This window comes from Sinocyclocheilus rhinocerous, unplaced genomic scaffold (genome assembly GCF_001515625.1).
Source record: "Sinocyclocheilus rhinocerous isolate Xijiao unplaced genomic scaffold, SAMN03320098_v1.1 scaffold28, whole genome shotgun sequence".
Taxonomy (NCBI): Eukaryota; Metazoa; Chordata; class Actinopteri; order Cypriniformes; family Cyprinidae; genus Sinocyclocheilus; species Sinocyclocheilus rhinocerous.
The window spans coordinates 497,777-507,683 of NW_015652416.1; the positions used below are offsets into that span (position 1 = coordinate 497,777).

Genomic DNA, 9,907 nt, shown 5'->3' on the forward strand with positions numbered 1-9,907 from the left:
TGGCACTTTCTTGCAGTCGTCGAGTGACAGCAAAACATCAGACAGGAAGAAAAGAGAGAGAGAGAGTGAATGACAAAACATTGTCTTTAAGTAGCTATTCAAAACCATTTGACCCTTGTCACTGGTTAAAGCATGCCAGTTTTCTGAAAGCAAATGTGCTAAATAAACCCAGAATCTGAGTAGAATACTTACATGTTTTCAGTTGTTTTTCTTGATTGTGTTTGAAAGGCTCTTGTCTGTCTTGCTTGAAGCAGCTCTTCTCTTGCTCTGATGTTTCTCTCCTCAGCAGCCCGGTATATATTCACATCTTCATCTCCACTCCGTCCGCAGCTCGAGAATGTAAGTCTTATGGGAGCGAGAGTTTAGAGTTCATCGTGAGTCTCACTGACTTCATTTTCAATACAGAATTAGTGCAATTTTTTACAGCATTGCATAGAGGAAAGTGTCATTTTTGCTCACAATGGGAAATTATGTTTAATGAGAAGTAATTAAAAGCAGTTTAATGAATAGCATGTGTAGAATCTTCATGTTATGCAATGTTTAATGCAGTGCCAAAGCATGTTCATTCAATCACTCAAATGATTATATATTTTCATACTATATATGGAGGGGGAAAAAACTATATACATTCTAGAAAAGTTATTCTAGTGTGTGGAAAAAAACTTTTATTTACGAATGAGATCAGTCTTTAGAATGTACACTTTAAAAAAAGTATTTATAAGAACGTACCATTTCTTTTTTCTTACAAGTGAGTTTATATCTCACAATTCAGACTTTTTTCTCAACAAATTTTTTTTTTTTTTTCCTGAGAATTGCAAGAAAAATGTCTGAATTGGGAGATACAAACTCAGAATTGCAAGAAAAAGGTCACAACCGCCTTTTTACATTTTCTTATTCCTTGGCAGAAATGGGCTTCCATGGTAGAAGAGTCTGAATTGAGATATAAACTTGCAATTGTGAGGAAAAAAAGTCACAATTACCCTTTTTATTTTTTATTCCACGGTGGAACAAAAATAAAAAAGAATTGAGAGATCTAAATGAGAACAAGTCAGATTTGCAAGATGTAAAGTAACAATTTGGAGGGGAAAAGTCAGAATTCTTAGTTTATGTCTTGCAATTCTGTGTTTATATCCCTGAATTCTGAGTTTTTTCTCAAAATTATGAGATAGAAAGTTGCAATTACTTCCATCTAATAGTCTTTCCACTCAAAAGTATCACATTCTATATCTTGTATTATTACAAAGATTACAATATGTAATTCAATATGTTACATACTGTTTCTTTGTAATTATTTGTGAAATGTCCTAGCAATTTCTGAGTGAAAATTGTTTCTACACCATTGTTTATACTCCTTCTGTTATGTTGGATCCACACAATTCACACACACGTCCTCAAAGTGACACTTTTGCACACACAAACATCAAGCACTTCTATTTTTTTTATCTTTATTCCACAGAGATGCTGCTTTTCTGCAATGCTGCATCTTGTTTTTGTTTGTGCCATAAAGAGGTTTTATAAAAACTACTGAGTGATGACATCTGCTTTAGATCATGCTTGTCAGATTAAATTGAGATACAAGTTGTTAATCTGTCTGATTAATTCTCCTAGATGACAAATGAGGTGTATTCTTGTTAAACCTCCTTTCCCATTATCACTAAAATGACTCACATTTACACTTATGTAATGCTATAAGCTGTGAAATCTAATGCTAAATACAGCAAGTGAAACAATCTTATGTAACACTATAAAGACTGCACTGCTGTATGTAAGTTTAAATAAGTGAGACTCATTCTAAACACTAAACCTGCCCTCTCATGAAAAATAAAATTCTTCATCTCCGAGCTGTGGATGGGGTGGAGATGAAGATGTGAATATATAAAAGAATTGAGAGATCTAAATGAGAACAAGTCAGATTTGCAAGATGTAAAGTAACAATTTGGAGGGGAAAAGTCAGAATTCTGTGTTTATGTCCCTGAATTCTGAGTTTTTTCTCAAAATTATGAGATAGAAAGTTGCAATTACTTCCATCTAATAGTCTTTCCACTCAAAAGTATCACATTCTATATCTTGTATTATTACAAAGATTACAATATGTAATTCAATATGTTACATACTGTTTCTTTGTAATTATTTGTGAAATGTCCTAGCAATTTCTGAGTGAAAATTGTTTCTACACCATTGTTTATACTCCTTCTGTTATGTTGGATCCACACAATTCACACACACGTCCTCAAAGTGACACTTTTGCACACACAAACATCAAGCACTTCTATTTTTTTTATCTTTATTCCACAGAGATGCTGCTTTTCTGCAATGCTGCATCTTGTTTTTGTTTGTGCCATAAAGAGGTTTTATAAAAACTACTGAGTGATGACATCTGCTTTAGATCATGCTTGTCAGATTAAATTGAGATACAAGTTGTTAATCTGTCTGATTAATTCTCCTAGATGACAAATGAGGTGTATTCTTGTTAAACCTCCTTTCCCATTATCACTAAAATGACTCACATTTACACTTATGTAATGCTATAAGCTGTGAAATCTAATGCTAAATACAGCAAGTGAAACAATCTTATGTAACACTATAAAGACTGCACTGCTGTATGTAAGTTTAAATAAGTGAGACTCATTCTAAACACTAAACCTGCCCTCTCATGAAAAATAAAATTCTTCATCTCCGAGCTGTGGATGGGGTGGAGATGAAGATGTGAATATATACCGGGCTGCTGAGGAGAGAAACATCAGAGCGAGAGAAGAGCTGCTTCCAGCAAGACTTACGTAGAGTACAATAAATCAGGACTGAACACATGTAAGTATTCAATTCAACCAAATTCTGTTTGTTTTTATTACTTTAAGATAGTCATTGCTTTGTAATAAGCTGATTGCATTTTTTTCTTGCCATTCATCCTCTCACAATCTCTCTCTTCTATTGTTTCAGCTCACACTATGCCTTGTAATAAGTCAGCCATCAACAACTTCCGGAAAGTCGGCCGTTTCCCATCCTTAAGAGTGAAGTCGGATGACTGCAGCACAGTGAAGTGCTCTGTACCTGTTCACAAGAACCCTTGCAGCGGTGTGAGATGCTGTGGTCGTGAGGCTGTCGTGGTGCAGGATGACTGTAAATGCAGTGGAGCGTGTGGAAAGCAGGTGTACGGCAAGCCGCTTTGTCAGCACAAACCTTGCAGCAACCTGACATCATGCCATGATCATGTGGTCAAGACCGTCATTCAGGATGGCTGTGAATGCTGGAGACATTGTGGAAATGAAGTGTCCGTCTCAATCCCAGTCAATAAGTGGAAGTGTTCGTGCTGCACACACCGGGTTGTGATCAACTCCCACTGCAGCTGACCGACAGAAAGCTGTGAATATGTTGGACTGTGAGGCTTCAGTCCGGTTCTTCTGTCAAAAACTGAGATTAATCTTGAAGCTGGAAAAATGAGGCTAAAAGTATAAAGAAATCGCAAGTGGAAAATAAAAGCATTAAAAAGAATGCATGAGTGAATTGTTTATTTCTACAGTTAAAATTATCCCTTTTCCCCATAACAAACAGACCTGTACTTGCAGTTATATAGCATAAACAAATCTGACCTGAAAGGGGAAAACATTACGCTTAAGTTTTACTGATGCGTTTTATTTTGTCAAACTAAATGTAAAACCGAATTGTTTATTTCTACAGTTAAAATGATCCCTTTTCCCCATAACAAACAGACCTGTACTTGCAGTTATATATAGCATAAACAAATCTGACCTGAAAGGGGAAAACATTACGCTTAAGTTTTACTGATGCGTTTTATTTTGTCAAACTAAATGTAAAACGATCAGTGTGCTACTTAAAATTAATTATAAACAGGTTTTAAATTGGGCCGGGGCCGTCCGGGGTTTGAGCCCCGGCACATTGACTCCGGGGCTCGACGTTAACGCTTCATTAACGCCAGACAAGTAAGCATGCTGAGGTAAAAAATCTAAATGAAAAGTTTTTATATTTAAAATACAGTTAGTTAGGCAACATCACACAACGTTTTCACCATTACGACTGTTTAATAGTTCAATAAACAGTTCAATAAGCAAGTACAATAATATTAGGTCACTTACATTTTAGGCGGAACCACAGCGTATCTCACAGAAACCAGCAGATTCATTGCTGAATGATTCCGTGTTCTGAACGAAACGGTTGAGTCAACGTTTCATTGGCCCATGCATAAACATCTGATGAATCAGCCGTTTGAACGAATCGCTTGAATGAACAACTCAGTGACTCACTCATTAAACGCTCACTACTGCCACCTACTGGCGGTTTAATTTAGTTTAAAGTATAACTTTCACCATCATTTCTTGTTTGTATATTCCAAAAAATATTTAAAACAGTCTCATAACATTACTCAATGCAATTGTATTTTTTCAGTGTAAATGATTTAATTTGATAACGTAGAGATAACAATAATCACATTATTATAATGGTGAAGTATTAATGAGGTTAGGGGGTTATAATCCAAGGTTATAATCCAAATGCCCTTGGATTAAATTTAAAAAACATGCAGATTTATATGTCACAGCTGATAGAAAACTGATAAGAATATTGCTCACACATATATATGTGATTTATTTATTTAAATATGTGATTTATCAGAATATATAGCTACTTTTGGATGCCCAACAATGCAGAAAGATGCTTTGCACCCTAAACAGCCTTTTGACTGACTTACTGCCTTCAATTTCAGACATTATCCAAATAAATCATGTAGGATATATGATCAAACATGGGTGTGTCATGTTACCAAATAAAAACAAATGCTTATTTGTGCTTCACAGTGAGCTTCAATGAGCATATTCTTTCATTTTATGTTGCAATCATGTGGCACTATCGAGGTGCAGCACAAATGTGGAAGGGTTCAGGAGCAGAAGCGATGGCAACTGTCCTTTTGAGACTCAGTGTTTCTCCCTCAGGTGGCAGGAAGGTAAAATGCTGCATCAGAGAGACAAAGAAGAGGAAGAGCTCCATACGAGCGAGCTGCTCACCTGGACACATCCTCTTACCTGGAAATCAGGCTCTGGGTCAGGTTTTTTTTTTATTATTAGTTTATATATAGTACCATTCAAAAGTTTGGGGGTCAGTAAGCTATTTTTGAAAGAAATTAATAGTTTAATTCAGCAAGAACGCATGAAATTGACCATAAGCGACAGTAAAGATATTTATAATCTTACAAAAGATTTATATTTCAAATGAATGCTGTTCTTTTGAACTTTAAACCCAAAGAATTGTAAAAAAAAAAAAAAAACGCACATCAGCATATTAGATTGATTTCTGAAGGATCATGTGACACTGAAGACTGGAGTAATGATGCTCAAAATTCAGCTTTACATCACAGGAATAAATAAAACATATTCAAATGTTAAACAGTTATTTGAAATTGTAATAATATTTCACAACATTACTCTTTTTACTGTATTTTTGATCAAATAAATGCAGCCTTTCAGACCTCTTTCAGAAACAAAAAAATGTACCGACCTCAAACTTTTGAACAGTAGTGTATGCATGCATGTATATATTTATTTTAGTTCTAGTATATATATATTACATGTTCATCCTGGTGACCTACCTATTGAAAAGGGAATGAAATTTTCTCTCTTCAGAAATTTGCCATTTTCATCCAGAAAGTGAGCAGGATTGAATTCATACGGTTTGTGATATTCATTCTTGTCCTCCAGAATTGGCTTCAGCATTGGCAGCACCATCACCCCCTGTCAAAACGAAAGAATTCGAACATTAAACAAAACTGAAAGAATGTTCTCTCCACTCTTCCATAATCATTGAATCTAATGCTGTATCTAATGTGAATAATCACCGAGATATCCAGTATGGTTCAAAAATCTCTCTTTTTTTGATTTCCGGTTGAAATATGACCTGGATTCTATTCTACAAACAATAAGTTATGACTTACCTTTGGTATGAGACATCCTGCTACTGTGGTGTCTTTGCTGGCAACTCTCGGTGGAATGAAGGCAAGAACATTTGCGAACCTCAGAATCTCATGCATCACTGCGTAGGTGTACGGCAGATGTGCCCTGTCTTCCATCAAGGGCTGACGTGTCTGTCCAATCACCTGATCAATCTCAGAATGGACTTTCTCTACGGAACGTGAATGTGCACGATTAGGTGGACATGCATATACACATCTGCCTAACAAGTAGATAAGTAATAGGAGCGGAGCGGCCCACCTTGCACTTCTGGAAACTTGGCCATGTAGAGTAAAGCCCAGCTAAGTGATTTAGCAGTGCTTTCCGTTCCTGCTCCAAACAGATCCAACACACAGTGTATCAGGTTTTCCTCAGTGAATTCCGCCTCATTGTCCTTGCACTGAAAACAATGGAAAGATGAGGAAGGGAGGAATGGACAAAAAGAAGGGTTAAACACAGAGTGTGTTTCATTTGAAATGCTTGAATTATTAGCTAGCAAATGTGCATAAAACCCCAAGAAAAGCCTTAAAATGATTGCATTATCATTATGCAAGCATCTGCTAAAATCAGTTACCTTCTCAATTTCATCCAGATAACAGTCAATGTAGTCTCTAGGACTAGATGGGTTTCGGTCCTCTTTGTGCTTCCTGATTTCCTCCTTAAAAAAGAGCTTAAGCTTGGAAAGGTTGGCAAATGCAGTCTGGTGCTTTCCTGGCAGCAGGGACATCAGAGCGGGAAACGTGTTATACAACTGTTGAGGGACAAACATATTTGGACTTTAGTAGGTTATAAATCTTTGCAGGAAATGACATTTTAATTAAAGTTAAAAGGGCTGATCTGAAAAAATTATTCCAACATCACATCTCCCTCAATTAATATAAAATCAAAATTGCTCGTAATTACTTTTTTAAATGGATGTTCCTAGTCTTATTCTGCATGTATTTGTGCATGTTTTTTTCAAAGAACAAGCATTTGTCTTTGTAAGATCCAAATGGGTTTCAAAACAGATTCATATTGACTTTAAAGCAAGAGACGCCTTTGTGAATTACAGTTAAGATATTCAGCAACTACAGCATGCCTTTATTTTTATAAACACTTATCACATTTCCAGAGATCTCAAAAGCGGATGTAATCATAGTGGGGTAAATTGATATATTGGTGAATACAAAACAAATTTTTGCATTCCCAAAACATTCACAATAGTGTTTCTATGTCTTAACCAAAAGGGGGGGGAAATATCAAGAGATTGATTATGTTGGTCAGAAATGAGACGGACGTCAAATTTGCAGTCACTCCTTTTGCCGTTGTATTATAAACACTTACACAGCACCGTTAACTTTTCTTTTCTTTTTTTTTACTTTAATGCCAAGGTATGAAAAGTGTAATATATTAGTTTAAATAAATATAAGTAAGTTTCTTTCTTTTGTTAAACAAAGATGATATTTTGAAGAATGTGGGTAACCAAACAATTGTTGGTCACCACTGACTTCCATAGTATGGAAAAAAATACTATGGAAGTCACCCACATGGAGGTTACCCACATTCTTCAAAATATCTTTTATGTTCAAGAGAAGAAAGAAACTCTTACAGGTTTGGAACAACTTGAGAGTGACTAAATGTCAGAGTTTTCATTTCTGGTTGAACTATGCCTTTAATGACTGTGGGAATGCATTATTATCACAGTCTGTGAAAAGGGTCCAATATAATAAATTTGGTCCCATACCCGGCCCCAGACATTGATGGGCAGCTTAAAGATTTCGTCTGAATACTGCAGCAGCTCATGAAAATGATGGTCGTCATACTCAAACTTGTAGCCAAAAACCAAGCTGCATATTATATTGCCCACTGCGTAGGTCAAGAGGTGATGAGGGTTGAATGGCAAACCTTGGAAAGCAAGGAGAGAAAGAATGGTTACAGCTGAAAACAGTACTTTCAAATCATTGCCTGTAGAGCGCAGTACAGGTGCATCTCAATAAATTAGAATGTCGTGGAAAAGTCGAAGCCTGTTGAGATGTATGACTTGACACAGAAATGGTGCTCACTGACCTTGCTTGGTTTGCAAAGTACTACAAACAAAGCGACACTCCTGCAGGATGGAGTTGTCTAGAGTTTTCTTGCCCACACCGAAATACTTCAGCGTTGCCAGAGCAAAACGCCTCTGATGACGCCACATGTGTCCACTGGAGAAGATCAGACCTACATACAAAAGGGTAAAAAAAAAAAAAGAGCTAAATGCATGATCACGAAAGTGAAATCAGTAAAAGCTATTACTCATGGCCTGCAAATTTGCTGTTGGGTATGATATTTGCATATCTTTGCAAAACTGTGTGTGTTACACTCTGACAATGACAAATCAATCTGTGCCAAGAAAAGTACAAAGTCTGACAAACTTTCCTACAACATCACAATGGCAAGCTTATGTCACAAAATGTTGGCATGTAAATGTGGTCAGTCATGTGTTGCTGAACGCCGGTTTGATGAAAGTGGAGCATTTTACAGCACATAATTCCAATATATGGAACTTTTGAATTGTGAAATCTACAGTATGTTTTCATAGTACTGAATGAATGAACTTCTTTATTTCAAGAGAGGAAAATTCAATTTCTCGTTACATCAGAATCACCGTAGCGATTAACACAATGTATGTCATGAATAGTTCTGCATATCTTTAACTACAAAGCTTGCTATTGTAGCCATTGCTGAAGGAAATTTTACCACCATCACTGGAGCTTTTCATAGTTTATATCCAAGCTATTTTATTGATAAACAAATTAGCTGTATCTGAAATGTTGCGAATCCTATTTAATGTCGAATGAAAGCAGAATTAAGAAATATTTCATGATGTTCTACAATATTGCTGCATAGTTTATGGTTGATATCTGATTTTACAACGTTATCAACAGTCATATTTCTGAACATTTTAAAGTGTAAATGTTATTATTCATAGTGATGTGTTGGCTGTGTGTACTGTGTTCCTCTACCTTGCCCTTTACAGATCTTGTCATTCACAGGGAAGTACGGCCGGTCTGTGAAGATGTCCGCCTGCTCCACAAACGCCTCTTTGAAACTCTCGTATCCAGTAAGCAGTATGCACGGTTTGTTTCCCAGATACAGTGTGCTCACATCTCCATACCTCTCAGCAATCTGATCAACATGTTATCTTGTAATGTACACAACTGTATTAGCCATATCATTACCACTCTTCATACAACTGAAAACTTACCTTCGGAAAAACCTCCATTGGATCACTAAAGCCTATATTCAGTACGTTTCCAACCAAAGGCAGAGGGAAGGGTCCTGGCGGCATGTTGTTTGTAAGAACATCTCGCAGGTGTTTCAACAGCAGCAGCACACACAGAAATATCAGGAGACCCTGAACATCCATCCACTGACCCATCAGCTGTGACAGCACTGATGCCATGCTTACTGATACTAGAGGCAGGTTACACAGGCAGGTTAGTTGAGATATATATATATATACACACACACACACACACTACCAGTCAAAAGTTTTTGGACAGTAAGATATTTCATGTTTTTTTAAATAATTCTCTTCTGCTCACCAAGCCTGCATTTATTTGATCCAAAATACAGCAAAAGCAGTAATATTGTGAAATATTTTCGATAATAATACTCAGAAATGTTTCTTGAACAGCAAATCAGCATATTAGAATGATTTCTGAAGGATCATGTGACACTGAAGACTGGAGTAATGATGCTGAAAATTTAGCATTGTCATCAGTAATAAATTACATTTTAAAATATATTCAAATAGAAAGCAGTTATTTTAAATAGTAAAAATATTTCACATTTTGCTGTATTTTGGATCAAAAAAAATGCAGGCTTGGTGAGCAGAAGAGAATTCTTTAAAAAACATAAAAAAAATGATAGAGGAAGACCAGAATATCAGAGAGTTTCTTCAGAGTTCATTAAGTATTTAACCATAACAGGCT

General features: G+C 36.1%; 1 protein-coding gene across 2 annotated transcripts in view; it reads right to left on the minus strand.

Moving 5' to 3' along the window:
- Window positions 1-289: 289 nt before the first annotated feature.
- Window positions 290-9,907, minus strand: part of LOC107714974 (cytochrome P450 2J6-like) — a 10,613-nt gene continuing 995 nt past the window's right edge. Inside the window, exons 2-10 of one of the 2 annotated variants that reach the window (XM_016520975.1) lie at window positions 9,178-9,386; window positions 8,936-9,098; window positions 8,001-8,150; window positions 7,678-7,838; window positions 6,529-6,705; window positions 6,216-6,354; window positions 5,939-6,126; window positions 5,597-5,738; window positions 290-345 (exon numbers count right to left, since the gene is read on the minus strand). In XM_016520975.1, the coding sequence (XP_016376461.1) occupies window positions 302-345; window positions 5,597-5,738; window positions 5,939-6,126; window positions 6,216-6,354; window positions 6,529-6,705; window positions 7,678-7,838; window positions 8,001-8,150; window positions 8,936-9,098; window positions 9,178-9,375 (1,362 nt within the window). In that variant the 5' untranslated portion in view covers window positions 9,376-9,386 and the 3' untranslated portion in view covers window positions 290-301. Of the gene's footprint in view, window positions 346-4,599; window positions 5,034-5,596; window positions 5,739-5,938; window positions 6,127-6,215; window positions 6,355-6,528; window positions 6,706-7,677; window positions 7,839-8,000; window positions 8,151-8,935; window positions 9,099-9,177; window positions 9,387-9,907 lie in introns of those variants that run through there. The other variant, XM_016520974.1, reaches the window with a different exon arrangement.